The 16,049-nt window shown below is 35.4% G+C and overlaps 1 protein-coding gene across 1 annotated transcript in view; it reads right to left on the bottom strand.

Moving 5' to 3' along the window:
* The window catches only part of LOC125663989 (tonsoku-like protein), a 48,701-nt gene that overhangs the window by 28,871 nt on the left and 3,781 nt on the right, over window positions 1–16,049 (bottom strand). Inside the window, exons 2-12 of the mRNA XM_056139551.1 lie at window positions 14,555–14,650; window positions 14,066–14,284; window positions 13,125–13,301; window positions 9,127–9,199; window positions 8,527–8,698; window positions 6,949–7,057; window positions 6,341–6,486; window positions 5,201–5,353; window positions 4,547–4,672; window positions 1,235–1,436; window positions 599–678 (exon numbers count right to left, since the gene is read on the bottom strand). Coding sequence (XP_055995526.1) covers window positions 599–678; window positions 1,235–1,436; window positions 4,547–4,672; window positions 5,201–5,353; window positions 6,341–6,486; window positions 6,949–7,057; window positions 8,527–8,698; window positions 9,127–9,199; window positions 13,125–13,301; window positions 14,066–14,284; window positions 14,555–14,650 — 1,553 coding nt within the window. The remainder of the gene's footprint in view (window positions 1–598; window positions 679–1,234; window positions 1,437–4,546; window positions 4,673–5,200; window positions 5,354–6,340; window positions 6,487–6,948; window positions 7,058–8,526; window positions 8,699–9,126; window positions 9,200–13,124; window positions 13,302–14,065; window positions 14,285–14,554; window positions 14,651–16,049) is intronic.

The following is a 16,049-nucleotide window of genomic DNA, read 5'->3' as shown; positions in this document are numbered from 1 at the left end:
TAATTTTTCAATTTTTTTATGGGTGCTTGGTATATACAAAAGGTGCCTCCCGACACCCCCCCCCCCCCCCCCCCCCAATGTATTTATTTCTGGAATAGCCCTCACAAGAAATGCTCATGTGCAATATGAAAGCTCTAATATTTACCATTTAGAAGATATTACAAATGTCAAATTTTTCAAAAGTAGGTCAACGTCACAAGGTCAACAATTTGGTACCCACTTAAGGGTCTTGTCACAAGGAATACTCATGTGAAATATCAAAGCTCTAGCACTTACTGTTCAAAAGTTATTAGCAAGGTTAAAGTTTTCAAAAAGTAGGTTGACCTCCAAGGTCAAGGTCACAGAGTCAAAGATTTTGGTACCCATGGAAAGATCTTGTCAAAAGAAATACTCATGAGAAATATCAAAGCTCTAGCATTTACTGTTCAAAAGTTATTAGCAAGGTTAAAGTTTCAGACAGAATGACAGAATTACTGAATGACAGGACAAAAACAATATGCCTCCCAATCTTCGATCTAAGGGGCATAATAAACAAATTAACATATCAGGTTGCGATACGAAAGTTTGGTCTAGTGTGAGATCTGAGACTGAATCTCACCTTGGTTGTAGCCTTGTTACGCCTGGCTCTGCCTGTACTATTACTGGCTGTACTAACAGGCTGCTCTTCATCTGTATCTTCTACAACAGTTATCATCATTAGTAAATAAGATGTGGATCTACACATAAACACCACATCAAACCAGAAAACTAACAAGTCAGAGAGAGCCCTCAATAAATCTGAATATCAAAAGCAGCCTAATCCAAGTATTATGTATAAATTTATGAATATATTCCCAGTGAAACATAAGTTATCGCATGCCACAGAAAGTGCTCAAGGACAAACAGAGTGATTACAATAGGAATCCAGGCATTACCTTTAAATTCTGCCAATAGAATATGTGCTTGATTTATCAATAGCAACCTCTAAAGTTTATGACAGAGAAATTTTGAATCTGCATATACAATGTATATACAATCAATGGGTTTTTTAACATCAAAATATTAGAATTCCCATAATCCTAATCAATGGCCATTCTTTTTGATCGCAGTCAAATCTCATTGTATTTAAGCTTGAAGTAAAAATTTCATTTTAGATAATTTTTCAAATTCAGTGAAAACAACATCCCTTTGGTTAGATGTTGTGAAAACAAGAAGCATGCTACATAAAATGCTTTTCCAATATCGATGTACAGACCCGACTCCGATAATTCCGATATACTGAGTTCTGCCTCCTCCGCTACAATCTTCTGACTATCTCTCTCCTCCTCACTGAGTTCATCAGAACTCTCAAGGTTGTACTTCTCTTTCACCTTCTTTAACTTAGACATTGTCTGCTGTAGGTGTGTTTTCTGATTGAAGCTCTTTTGAACATCAATGAGAGCTTTCAAGACATGAAACTAAAAAAATATCATTCATTTTAATTTCTTTATCCAGTATTACCATGTTATTACATAGGTAATTATACAAACTCAAGAAACCCTATAATGCACAACACAACTGAAGTCATTGACAATGTAGCTTATTCGAATACATGAACGGTTATAGCAAATCATAGCATGCAATGTAATTATTTTCTTTCTACTAGAAAGAATACATTTTTACAAAGCTTGAACTCTTTCATCGACAGTTCCTGGTAGACCGGAATCACATTACACAACAATTCCCAGCATACCTGTATTTAACAGTTTGAATTTTCCCCACCAACTAGAGGGTGAAATCTCAATTTGAGGAAGATTTTACATAATTTGGGAACTTGTTAACAGCAATGGCTGACCTTCGAAATGAGGATTTTAACAGTATCTCAAGCGAATGTGAAAATAGTCAAAATAATCAATTTAGTGATTTAGTAATTGTTGAATTATACCATACTGGGGATGATAACGAACTTTATATCATTTTACAAGAGGAAGGAACTACTGAAGAATTAATTTGCTTTTATCCTACATATGATCATGGTATTAACTTTCAATTTTATGGTACCATTGCACATATCTTAAAATTTTATGGAAAGGTGTGGGCTGAAAATCATTTTTGATGGGACTTCTTCCTTTTGTACTTTTTATATCTGTTTTTCAGACACTTTGTTTTGAATAAAAACAAGAGGCCCAAGGGCCTAGAATCACTCTTCTGATAAATTGTACAACCCCACCATTTCTATTCTTAGCCTCTTAGTATTCTAAATCTTTAGTTAAATCCTAAGAATTCAAAAAAAGTAGGTCAATGTGACCTACTTTTTGGTTTACACATTTTGAGAACCCAAGAAATATCAACTGACAAAGTTTGATGATTTTAAGCCAATTAGTATCTGAATATTGAAATATAGCTGTCAAATTCCAATCGTAGGTCATGGTGACCTACTTTCTGGTCAGCGAACTCCGAACATGCAAGACCCATCAACTGACAAAGTTTGATGACTGTAGGTCAAATAGTATCTGAAATATATAAATATAGCCGTCCAATTCCAAAAGTAGGTCAAGGTGACCTACTTTTTGGTCAACACCCTTTGAACATGCAAGACGCATCAACTGACAAAGTTTGATGACTGTAGGTCAAATAGTATCTGAAATATATAAATATAGGTGTCCAATTCCAAAAGTAGGTCAAGTTGACCTACTTTTTGGTCAAAACCCTTCGAACATGCAAGACCCATCAACTGACAAAGTTTGATGACTGTAGGTCAAATAGTATTTGAAATATATAAATATAGACGTCAAATTCCAAAAGTAGGTCAAGGTGACCTACTTTTTGGTCGACACACTCCATTGACTCAAGATGCATCAACTGTCAAAGTTTGATGATTGTAGGTCAATTAGTGACTGAAATATATAAATATAACTGTCAAATGCCAAAAGTAGGTCACAGTGACCTACTTTTTGGTCGATACACTCCGAAGACTCAAGATGCATCAACTGACAAAGTTTGATGATTGTAGGTCAAATAGTGTCTGAAATATAGTAATTTAGCTGTCAAATACCAAAAGTAGGTCACGGTGACCTACTTTTTGGTTGACACAAACCGAAGACGCATCAATTGACAAAGTTTGATGATCCTAGGTTTTACAGTGCCCAAAATATGCATCTAAAATTGAAAATGTGAAATTTGAATATCTGCAAAATTCAAAAAGTAGGTCACTGTGACCTACTTTTTTATAAATATGTTTCAAGGCCTCAAGATGCATCAACTTACAAGATTTGATGATTCTAAACCTCTCGGTATTTGAAATAACAACTTAAAATATATCTATAAATGATAAGCCATAAAATTCAGAAAGTAGGTTACGGTGACCTATTTTTCAGTTGACGCATTTCAAGGTCCCATGATCCACCAACTGACAAGTTTTGATGATCATAGGCTTCAAAGTGTCCAAGATATGCATCAAAATTAATTTTAAAATAAATATCTGCAAAATTCAAAAAGTAGGTCACCGTGACCTACTTTTGAGACAACTTGACACAAGGTCCTAAGATGCATCAACTGTCAAAATTTGATGATCCTAGTCCTTATAATGACTAAAATATCTAAGATTTAAGGAATTTAAAAAAAATTTAAATTTAGGTCAACTTTGAAGTGACCTTGAGACCATGCCCTTTGCCCCAGGGTAATGCCTTGAACAATTTTTAATCTACAACATATCCTCATCCTTATGTGTAAGTTTGGTGATAATCTGCCCTGTGGTTCTTGAGAAGAAGATTTTTTTAGCAACCACTACTTTTGTTTGTATTTTCCTGATTATCTCCCCTTGTTAAAGGGTCACATCCCTCTATTTAGTATGTATGAAAGCCCTTGGGCCAATGATACCCTGTAACAAATTTGAAAAAAATTGGCCAAGGGGTTCTTGAGTTATAGCCCTTTTTCTAAAAAGTTTACGCACACCGCACAAATGGCCATAGCATTAGCTCTTTGAGCCTTTGGCTCAGAAGAGCTAAAAATGCAACTGGGCAGCTAGATATAAAAACGCACAGGACATTACAGTATTCTTGAATAAATCATTTGCAATTATTGAAGTTTTGAATAAATATAATTTCTTATTTTTAACCTGCTGATTGCTTTTTAATACCCGAATACCTGCAAATTGATCCGTATCAAACTTACAAATAGTATGGAAATAAACCAGAACATTTTTTTCAATTCCATATTTTATTACATTAAAAAATAATGACATTTAAACATAACATACATGTATGCATTTTAATGAAATTTCCTCAGGATATCAATTGTCCAAGTGTTATTTATAAGAGGGAATGTAATCGGTGAATAGGTTAATGTCTCTATTGTCTTCTAGATAATTTCAGTCAAAAAAATTAGTCACCATGAAATTTTTTTATACCTGTAAATCACAAAAAAAAGTTGTTGCGAATTAAAGTTAGTTTACAGTATGTTGTTTATTTGTAGTACAGGTGACACATCAGACACAAGTTTACTGCCAAGAAAATATTTCTGGTTTTGTGCTTCCTTTACACATTTTTTTCCCTGCTACAGACAGATTCCATTTCAGTTACTTGCTTACCTCTAACAAATGGTGCTTGGCATTTTTGGCATGCTTGTAAGCACACAGGTAAGTTTTGCTGACTTCATCATACCCTTGTCCATCTGAGAACTGGATCTCCGCAACATTTAGGAGCGTCTTGCACACCTACATGTAAAAAATTGGTCATGTAATAGTGACAGCAGAACAAAAATGGATCCCAAGACTGAAAACCTCTGCTCCAGAATCTGTCTTTCTCTGTAACTGTTCTCATTTAAATATCACTCCCAAAATCTAATCAGATATACATCAAAGTCATCAAACCTATCCAAGATGTCTTTTCAGTGCAATACTGTCCACAGTTAAACACTCGCACACATATACAAAAGACCAAAAACACAATCCATTTGGCAGAGGTAATCATACATCAAATAGCAGATACCGGTATTATGCCACTAATTTTACAACTGAATAATTGAAATACAAACAGAATGTGAGCTCTCAGGATAATTGAAACTCATCAATCTACAGCAGCTCTTGCACTGTGGCAGATCTATAGAACCTGTTGCATTTTCTACAAACATTACACACAGAGTCACTCCCATAAACATGTACAATCACACATATACATCGTTTCCTTCGAGCTTTTTATGAGAAGTAGTTGTTCTCGTTTTTAAGTTTTTCTGAACGACTTACCTGAGCCTCATCATCCCCCCTTGCTTCGATCTCTTTCATGAAATATGTGATGGCATTCTTGTACTGTTTATCATCAGCATACGTTTGCGCTAGAGACACGTAGATTGGAATGAAGTCCTTGGTAGGCTTGTTTAGATCTGTAGCACACTGCAACTGCATGTAGAAATCAAGTGATCAATTTTCAACTGTCCAATCATCAGAAAAGAAAAGGACTTAAATCAGTATAGCATACTGTTTCATCCAATTTACAAATGTAAGCTACAATAATTATAACTTAAAAATAAAAGTCTAAAGTCATTTTTGATTTGATACAACAAAATCACATCCGGATAATAAATATGAGATAATTGATTAAAAATGTTTTTTTAAACCAAAAAGTCTAACTACAGAGCAAAACTGCAACTACCTCTGGCAATGGTTTTGTACAGATCTAAGATGGCTAAAAACGTTTTTGACACGAGTCATTACAGTTGATTTTTGTCTCTATTTAAATCATTTCAAATTACCTCGGTCTGAATTAGTAAAACTATGCAATAATTTGGGTATTTTACATTGTAGGTGTTTGATTTAACACTGTTTATTCACAAATCTGGATTTTAAATCCCATTCCGATTTTGTTGTAAACAAATATGGCTTTATAATATACTTATCATATGTCCTTTAATAGCAATAAAGTCACTGTTGATTGCTTGATACACAAAATAGATCTATAGTATTTTGATTAATGAATGAATCTAATTTTCCCCCGTGTTCTACAACATAAAATAACATGGGACAGTTTGTGTTTTATAAACCATGAAGTCGTTTTTTAAAATCTACCCATGTCATGTTTACAAGACAATGAACAGCAATATCATGAATAAAACATCATGTGTTAATTTTGTTTAATTTTTATGGTGTACATAAACATGTAGGTAATAAGAGCATGCATCATTACAGTATTTTAAAATATACTGCAACAATGAATGCACAAATTTGTGCAAGTGAGTCCCTAACATACTATTGTGCTTTTTGAGTAACTAATTACAATAAGTATACATACAAATATTGTTTAGAAAGACAAATTCAAATAAAAAATGTACCATTTTATGATAATACATGTATGTGTACTTTCTTGTGAAAATCGTATATACACTGTACCATTTTATGATAATATTCGATAGCTTGTTTATAGTTTCCTGCCTCTGCAGAACAGTCTCCCAGACTTTCAAAAAGTCTCAGCCGGACATCACACGGGGCTGATGGGGCCGTTTCCAGGGATACGGTGGCTTCCTCTAGCTTTGTTACTGGAATAAAACAATCCATTAATACCCTTCAGGTCTTTAATCTATTCTTATTACCCATAAAAAAGTACTTTTTCACCAATAATGCATACACATATACATGTATTTCTGTTCTATCTTCATATATTTCAAATCTGTAGAATTTTTTGCAGGTGAACTTTAGACATTCTCATAAATATCATGGAATTGTGCACAAATTCTGAGGTTAGTTTCTATGAATCAAACAGAAAGTCTGCAGACCCCCCCCCCCCCCCTCCATTACATTTCCACACACAGAAATACCTGAAATAAAAAGCTAGCCTTGAGTGATGTTTAGAACTGTGCTAGCCATCAAAACATAGGTAATATGCTCATATTTATCAAGCCATTTAATTCATCAAAGGTATTCTTCCATATTTGTATTAAAAGATGGATGCTTGGGTGATTTCAAAATACATGTACATCCATCGTCTCTTTTAAACATACCTGAGTGAAATAGTCCTCTCAGGTGTTCTACCTCTGCTGTTGAGCTGAATTTGTATGCCTTCTTTAGAGCATGCTTACTACCACTGAAGTCTCCTATCTGACACGAAACCTAAAAGAATATCAGTAAAACTGAGGGATGCTCCCCGAAATACATCTAACCAATGAACTGCTTCATATGACAAATGACTCACACATTGATCAATAACTGTTGAAATGAAGGTTTCTTTTTCATATATAAGGTATCAATTGAGTGACGTTAACCTTTACAAAATGACCTTGAGTGACCTTTGTCTGAAAGTCATTTCCCTTATCAATACCTGTTCAAAAACTGTTGAAATAAGGAACTTTTTCCATGTACAAGGTATATTCTGAGTGACCTTGACCAAAAGATTGTTGAAATATTGTTGAAATGAAGTATTTTTTCATATATAAGGTATATGTTTTGAGTGACCTTGAACTTTACAAAATAAACTTGGGTGACTTTTGTCTTAAAGCCATTTACCTATTACTTATTAGTGTGATATATGATCAATACTTGTTCAAAAACGATTGAAATAAAGATCTTTTTACTTTAAATATGTAAGGTATATGTTGAGTGAACTTGACCTTTCCAAAATGACCTTGGTCTAAAAGTCCCTGTCTCATGGAATATTTGTGATCAATTATGATAAATTTCTGATGAAAGGTTTAGGAGATGGGAACTTGCATATCCAAAATTGTTGAAATAAGGAACTTTTATGTCCTGAGTGACCCTGACCTTTCCAAAATGACCCTAAAAGACCTCAGTCCAAAAGTTCTTGTCTCAATGAACATTTGTGATCAATCACATCATTTTCTTTTTAATTAACAAGAAATGTTTTAGAAACATATACATGTATGTCGTGATGCCCAAACAACAGAGAAACTAGAATGACAATGTCTATGTACATTGAGCTGTTGTAAATTTTGTGTAACAGGTGACTTTTGTGTGCATTCATGTATGTAACATATCACGTTGTCTCTCTTTGTTCCAGAACCAAAAAGCTAAAGTTGTACCTATGACACATGTTTGTCAACCTCTCATATACTCAGTCATCACAATGCCTACCATGACAAAAATTATACATGGAATAGTTCTGCATGTACTGATGGGTTTTTTTTTTTACAACTGCACAAGCATAGAACATTCCATTATCTGATGAAATTTTAACTACTAAAGCAAAACAATTCAAGAACTAAATGCCTGTATTGGACAACAATAAAATGACAATAATTACTGAATTTATTAACCAAATTATTAAAATTGATGACCTAAAATGGTCAAATTCTATATAACGGTATCCTCATTATAACGTCAAAACAGACTAGGTCAAAAGCTGTAATGAGGTGACAATGTAGATGTACAGTATATTTTGTACATACTGTACATGTATAGACTTTAAGTATATATTCTTATGATCATCAACAGTGATCAATGTCCCTAATCACAACTGCAGGTCAGGGTTGAACAGGAAAATAAACCTACCAATGCTTTAGTGGTCAGCGTCTCACATTCTAATCACAACTGCAGGTCAGGGTTGAACAGAAAAATAAACCTACCATTGCTTTAGTGGTCAGCGTCTCACATTCTAGTTGTTTATCCCGGAGTTTGACAGCCATTTTTTGAGCAGCTTCCAGAAATCTCAATGCTTGACTGAGATTGCCACTGCGCTGGTACATACTAGCTAGGCAGGTCTGGCATCGGTATAAATCACCATCAAAGTGGTGACGTCTATTACAATAAAAATGCAAAAGAATTCATCACAAAAGTGAACATTAGTACATATACAGCACATGTATTATCTCTATCTGTTATATGCTATTTCATTACACAATGCCTCAAAGCATGGCCACATTCAATTGTGACAAATTTGAGCTTGACCTTCAATGAATGACAGATTTTTTTTCTCATTCATATAGCTTTGACCTTGACCTTTCAGTTAAACAAGTATGAAAGCTTTACATTGTATAGTTCAAAAGTAATTTCCATGGTCAAAATTGCAGAGACTAAAACAAAAAGACTTGAGAAAAAATATGCACCTGATGCAATAACATATTTGATAATTAAAATTTACATATACTGTAGCATTACACTTTTTATGCAAAATCCTTTTCAAATTCTAACTTAATCCTATACATGTTATATTTGACATGACTTACTCTGCCAGTGTAATGGCCCTCTTCAGATTATCTGCACACTGTTTTGTGTCTCCAAGACCATCATGTACCAGACCTGATACAGAAGTAAAATAAAATTGTTCTGACACACTTAATGCTTTCACAATCTTCTACATGTATAACAGTGGCAAATTCAGCGCTGGTGTGCCAGGCACCCCCCCCCCTCCCAATATATTTCTTAAATAAATATGTCCATCATTATTAAAATACAGGTATATAAGTTTTATTTAGTCAGAACTGGGAGCTTCAAGACAGTCCCCACACACAGTCTCTTGCAACACCTTACCCCCCCCCCCCACCCTTCAAAAATCTCTGAATCTGCCATCAGTTCACCAGTTAAGAGAGGAGATCTCATACTATACCGAGTATACCCCAACATGCAGGGTGTAGGCTATGTTGTGACCAGGGTGTAGGCTATGTTGTGACCGGGGTGTAGGCTATGTTGTGACCGGGGTGTAGGCTATGTAGTGACCGGGGTGTGGGCTATGTTGTGACCGGGGTGTAGGCTATGTTGTGACCGGGGTGTAGGCTATGTAGTGACCGGGGTGTAGGCTATGTTGTGACCGGGGTGTAGGCTATGTTGTGACTGGCGTGTAGGCTATGTTTTGACCGGGGTGTAGGCTATGTTGTGATCGGGGTGTAGGCTATGTAGTGACCGGGGTGTAGGCTATGTTGTGATCGGGGTGTAGGCTATGTTGTGACCGGGGTGTAGGCTATGTTGTGACCGGGGTGTAGGCTATGTAGTGACCGGGGTGTAGGCTATGTTGTGACCGGGGTGTAGGCTATGTAGTGACCGGGGTGTAGGCTATGTTGTGACTGGCGTGTAGGCTATGTTTTGACCGGGGTGTAGGCTATGTTGTGACCGGGGTGTAGGCTATGTTGTGACCGGGGTGTAGGCTATGTTGTGACCAGGGTGTAGGCTACCGAAGCGGCAATACAGATGGTCAAGGTTGGTTTTAGCATAATATCTCAATTTAAGGATATATTTCGCAGGAAAGCAAATGGTTACAAAAGAAAACATTAATTCAGGAATAAATGGAAACAAATAAATCCACTGTACACTTTCTAGTTTTATCACACACCTCAACACCATTCTGACAATCAAGACAAGTTTGGCACTACTGCATGTCTATGTCCACAAATATCAGGACGCTTTTTTTACCTACAGTTTTACATGACCAATAATTATGTGTTACCTGTATAAGTTTATGCATATACTGTCAGTGAATAAAACCAATCGTATTCAAAGATATCAACGAAAAATTAATGTTGTGCATGTGGCCATGCTTTCAGGCTTTGTTATGCAAAAACGAACATCGACCATCTATATTGCCGCTTCGGTAGCCTACACTCCGGTCACAAACATAGCCTACACCCTGCATGCTAGGATATACTCGGTGTAGTACGAGATCTCCTCTCTAACTGGTGAACTATGATTCACTCGTCTGATATTATCAAATGTTTGGGTGGAACAATAAGATCTTTCGATATGATACCTATCTTGATACATCAATATGATACACATGTCTCAACATTATAGCAAATCATGATATTGTAACAAAATGAGTATCTATCTGTCTGTTCAATAATAAAACAACAAAACACGTGTGTGATACAAAACCATATCGCATTTGCTTTGAAATTTATATAGTACAGATTAATTTGCCTTCATGCCAGATTAATCTCATTTAATTGACGGAACAACTGTTTTCCAATGTTGGCCGATCTAAAAATCGAACGAATTAATCAAAACCGAAAGCCATCATAGTACGAGTTAATGTGCAGATAGCACTTCCTTTTCCATCCCAGACACGAGCAGATTAGGCCAAATAAAAAAATATGTGTGGTTCCAGTTACCCGACCGTCCCTAGTTTATACCCCCCGACCCTAAACTTTTTTTTCCGATTTTCCGATAATGGTTCAATTTTTTCCGGAATTTTCTTAACTTCCGTCATTGGCTCCGGTATTAGATTTAGATTCAACAATGGCGTCCACATCAAACATTGTCCCATCGTGTAGCGTTAGTGTTTTGTCACTTACCTTTAACAAGTGCCAACACTTGCAAGAGAGCAAGAGTATTATCGCACCAGTAGTAAATTCAAGAACTTTTAATGATATTTTCGAGTCAAAATGCAATTGACATTGCGTTGAATGTTGTAAACCACGTGTGATTTACTCCAAGTTGAAACTTAACCAAAGACAGCAAGTGCTTTTAGCAACAAGTTTAAGTGAATACGAATATACTTGTGGGTCTTATTTATTTCCACCATCTGTATCTGAATCTGTTCGGAAAAACATATCATGCAGACCAAACCTACAGTGTGTGACTCCTGTAGAATTACCGTATTATGTATCTGGACTGGGGCGAAATGACATATTCGTTTACTGTGGAATAGAGAATGCTGGCATTGATATCAAACTGAAAAAGAAATTCAAAACAGTTCTGCCATTGTGTGATAATTGTCAAAAAGATGGAAAAACTCCATTTGTGCAAAGGCCATTTAATTAATAAGGGCCCACTTGACTTTCCCAGTTTTCTAAAAATATAATAAATTTACAAAAAAAAACAATTTTGTTGTTTCTGAGCTAGTTAGAATCCCCCACTGGCCCAGGATACATGATGCTCACAAAGCCTGGACTAGAGTTAATCACTCATGTAATTTTGGCATCAATTTTCAGCTTCTTCTATGTTAGATGTCAGAAAGTCACCAAATTACCACTTAAAACACCAATCATCTTGTAAATATATTACAAAATGTTCAATTTAGTTCATTATTTCTTAGTTTATAGTAAATTTTAAACAAACACAACAAAGCATGACCATGAACTACGCATACATAAGAAACATTACTGAAACTTGCATTCTGTTTTAATTTATTTAATACTCGAAATCATATTGTACATACAAAAAAAAAAAAAAAAATCCCTACCTACCCTAAATTTTTTAGAAGCGTAACCGGAACCACACATATTTTTTTATTTGGCCTTAGCACTGAAACATAGCAGACGCTCAGCACTGAAACATAGCAGACGCTCAGCACTGAAACATAGCAGACGCTCAGCACTGAAACATAGCAGACGCTCAGCACTGAAACATAGCAGACGCTCAGCACTGAAACATAGCAGACGCTCTCGTAAGCATGTTATAAAGTCAAAAATGTTGGGTAGACAGGTTGTCTACAAATGTATGCCATGTAGAGCATGTTATAAAGTTTTCGATTGGGGTCATAGCAAAGCCTGCAGGCTTGGGGCCCTCTCCACCTCTCGTAACAGGAGGGGAGACTTAGTACTGGAGTACTTGGGTAGAGAAGTACTACTGACCAGTAGCAATCACCGGGAAACAGGGTATACAGATGTGCTCTCAACCATCTCGGACCCAAATGTCTTAGTACCTAAATTTGGGATCCTTGGTACCTGCGCCCAACGCAGGGCCACTGGTGTTGCCAGGGGCTTTTTAGTCGGTATACCAGCTATCCCTTCTGGACCCAGTTTTTTATTGTATATCCACACAATGCGGCCGTTTTAATGCCAATTTCCTAATGTCCATCACAGTTTGGAACATACGTTGTACCCTTTTGATTAGTCTTTAATAAACATAATAAACTATAATACTCTTGTTGTCTACTTGGCATCAGGAATGGTAACGGGTATGTGAATATTACCAAATGCAAGGAATCTTATGTGTGTAAGCATCTACTACCTGACTGTTCAATTAATGTATTCCTTATAAGTAAAAATTCAGTCCTCATAATATTTTGCGTTTAATTTATTTAAGTACAGTGTACATGTACATCACTCACTCACTAGTACATGCCTTTCTTCTTGCATATTTAATGGACAATGTCAGCTTCACCAAAAACAAATTGTTTTCAAAATTTCCTGAGTTAGGGAAGTCAAAATTTCCTGAGTTAGGGAAGTCAAAAATGAAACATAAACAGAGTGCAATAAAATCCTGTATTATGACATGAATTAAAGGTTACCTATATTAAGATACAATCTAGCCTTCATCTCAAAGTACTCCACTTCTGGGACCTCGCCCTTCATCCTTAACTCCTCACACACCTGTAAGCTTTTCTGAAAGGCATCCAGTGCTTTATGAAGAGTGGAAGTAATATCTTCTTTATTAATGTTTTCACTTTGGATAAAGAAGGTTCTTCCTGTAAATAAATAGTAAAAAAAATCACCTTTTTTCTCCCCCATGAAAATAATTACCCAATAAGACTGTTAACATATCATATTTAGTGAGTACGAAATTTAGTTAAAAACAGGTTTTTGTTGAGTTAGTACAAATTTGATTCAGCGCATATCAAGTCCTATGATTGAAATACATGTATTAGCAAGTATTTACAGCTATGTTCTCAATTTAGCGGATGCTCCCTTATACTAAATGCACTAAAACAAAATACACAATCAACTGTAATAATTTTTCATACAGTATTCACCCTTCAGGGTGTGAAATTTTCTGTAAATGTTTCATCGTCTAGTTCTTTGTACACATAGGATTGTATGAAGTAGCAAATAAATGTATTTTACTTGATTAATGCATTCGTCACAAAACACAGCTTTGCAACATAAAACAAGGCGTGTTTGTGAAACAATAATATCCCAATACAACAGAAAAGTCATTATGGCACCAAAAAAAAAAAGGTCTTGTCACAAGGAATACATATGCAAGACATGAAAGCTCTATCACCATCCATTCAAAAGTTATGGCCAAGGGTCAAGTTTTTGCAGACTAGCCAAAAACTATATGCCCCAGAATCTCCAATTATGGGGGCATAAAAAGAGAAAAGGAACAGTAATTATAAAAGGTTAAATTCTTCAGAATGAAGATAAAAGCTATTGTAGGGGTATGATTAATTACTAGAGACAATACTGTCGACGGATAGGTACACAGTATAGTATGTATCAAGTTTAGTACCAATAGTTGCCCATGCTCTCTGCTCTTCAATCAGATTCTGACATTTCTTAGCAAGATTCAAATGTCGGTGTTGATATTGCAGAGCTTTCTCGTAGTCTTGCAGATCACAGTAACTTTCACCAATCTTTCTACATGCCACTGCAGCACCAATGCTATCATTCAGGGCCTCACTGATTTGTAGTTCTTGCTCATGTTCCAATTTTGCTTCCTGAAACTTTCCTATTAAGAAAAGAAACAAAGCAAAATAATTTGATGAATGGTACATGCTTTTTCCCATTCTCTGTAACCAGTGAAACATATTTGCTTACATTGGAATTTATGTGTATTTAATAATTATATGAACAATCCATGGACATCTTATAACACAAAATCTTACAATTTGACAGGCGAGACTATCAGATATGCTATGTATGTACACAAAACAAAGCATAAATATTAAACTGGAAAAGGTAGAATTTTTTTTTTTAATTTGCAATGTCTCCTTCTTACCATTTTTAGCCAGTAACTCTCCTAGATAATTTGCTAAAGAAGCAACCTCTTTCAGATTTCCTTTTTTATCTGCTTTTAGTTTATCTCTTCTCAGTTCTGAAATATGTAATGACATTGGTTTCAGTGATACATTACATGCATAAGATATTATTATACCTCAGTATGAGAATTCTATGCAACGCGTAATCTGATTGGTCTAGACGGTCACATGCCAGGGATAACAAAACTTCATATCTCCCTCTCAAACATCATATCTCCCTATCATATTTACCGTTTGGGCAGCCTCGTGCATTTTCCCTAAATTTATCGTCAAAGACGACGAAATGTACATCACAATAAGTCAGAGTCATTCTACTTCCATAATTCGTACCTTCTAATTCGTTGAGGTGCGGTGTTACCGTTAAGGCAATATCAGCTACATACATGTACAATGTATAGATGAGCGGACTCCAATCTCAAATGCAATTTTGTGGTCTTGCTTTGTTTCGGTATAATAAACAATTTATTGCATGAATGTTCGGGAGATATGAAGATTTATTCACCCAATAAAAATCATTGCCCTCGGGGAATATGATTTTTCTAGGGTGAATAAATCTTCAGATCTCCCTCACTATCATGCAATAAATGTATAATATCTAAATGCACTTTTGTTATCTGTAATACGGGACTTTCGAGATACGGATCCACTCGACTTTTATCGTGCGTTGAATGTCATTTGTAGGGCATGTCACTTCCGGATTACAATAACAACTATGTAAGCAAACATGGAATTCTTCAATTGCTATAAAATTCCTGCAATTAAATGCTATCTTTGAAAGAAAGGAATTACTACAACTATTTTATAGGAAAATGCATTTGATTAAAATATGCGAGTTGGCGAGGGAAATAAATCTAGGGAATATCTTCAGGATATCGGTAAAACCTCACGCCCAGTGCTCCCACTGGACCAGAATTTCCTTTCGCCACTTTTTCGGGGAGTAGCGTGGCACAAATAATCACATGCTTTACAATTATTTCCATCATAATATATATCATTTTATTCATTACACTTATTTTAGCATTTTGAATCAGTTAAATTACTTAATCATATCCAGCTACCATACCTAAACACTTCTTTCTGAAATAATAAGAAGTTGATTTGTTTGATAAATTCTATTATGGAAATCAAAATTCAGATAATAAATCATATAAATATAAACTTCATGATGCTACACCCCTCAGTGAAAACATTGTGTACATTGCCCGAAATGCAGATGTCGCAAAACATCAAGCCCAATTTAGAGTCGTATCTCAACGATTCCCAATTCCCAATTAAATTTCCGTTTTTGATGGAATATTTTGCAATTTAGACAGAATCAGATGTTTGAGCAGGTGGGGTTGACTGTAAACCAAACATAGTTATTTTTTTAATTTTTGACTGACTAGGGTCAGAAGCTACAAGTTTAGTGTCAAAATAGAATGGGGTGTATAGTCTAATGAGATTAGCATTTTTATA

This window comes from Ostrea edulis, chromosome 1 (assembly GCF_947568905.1).
Source record: "Ostrea edulis chromosome 1, xbOstEdul1.1, whole genome shotgun sequence".
NCBI lineage: Eukaryota > Metazoa > Mollusca > Bivalvia > Ostreida > Ostreidae > Ostrea > Ostrea edulis.
Note: the sequence above shows the minus strand (reverse complement) of the source record. Positions and strands in the feature narration are given on the sequence as shown.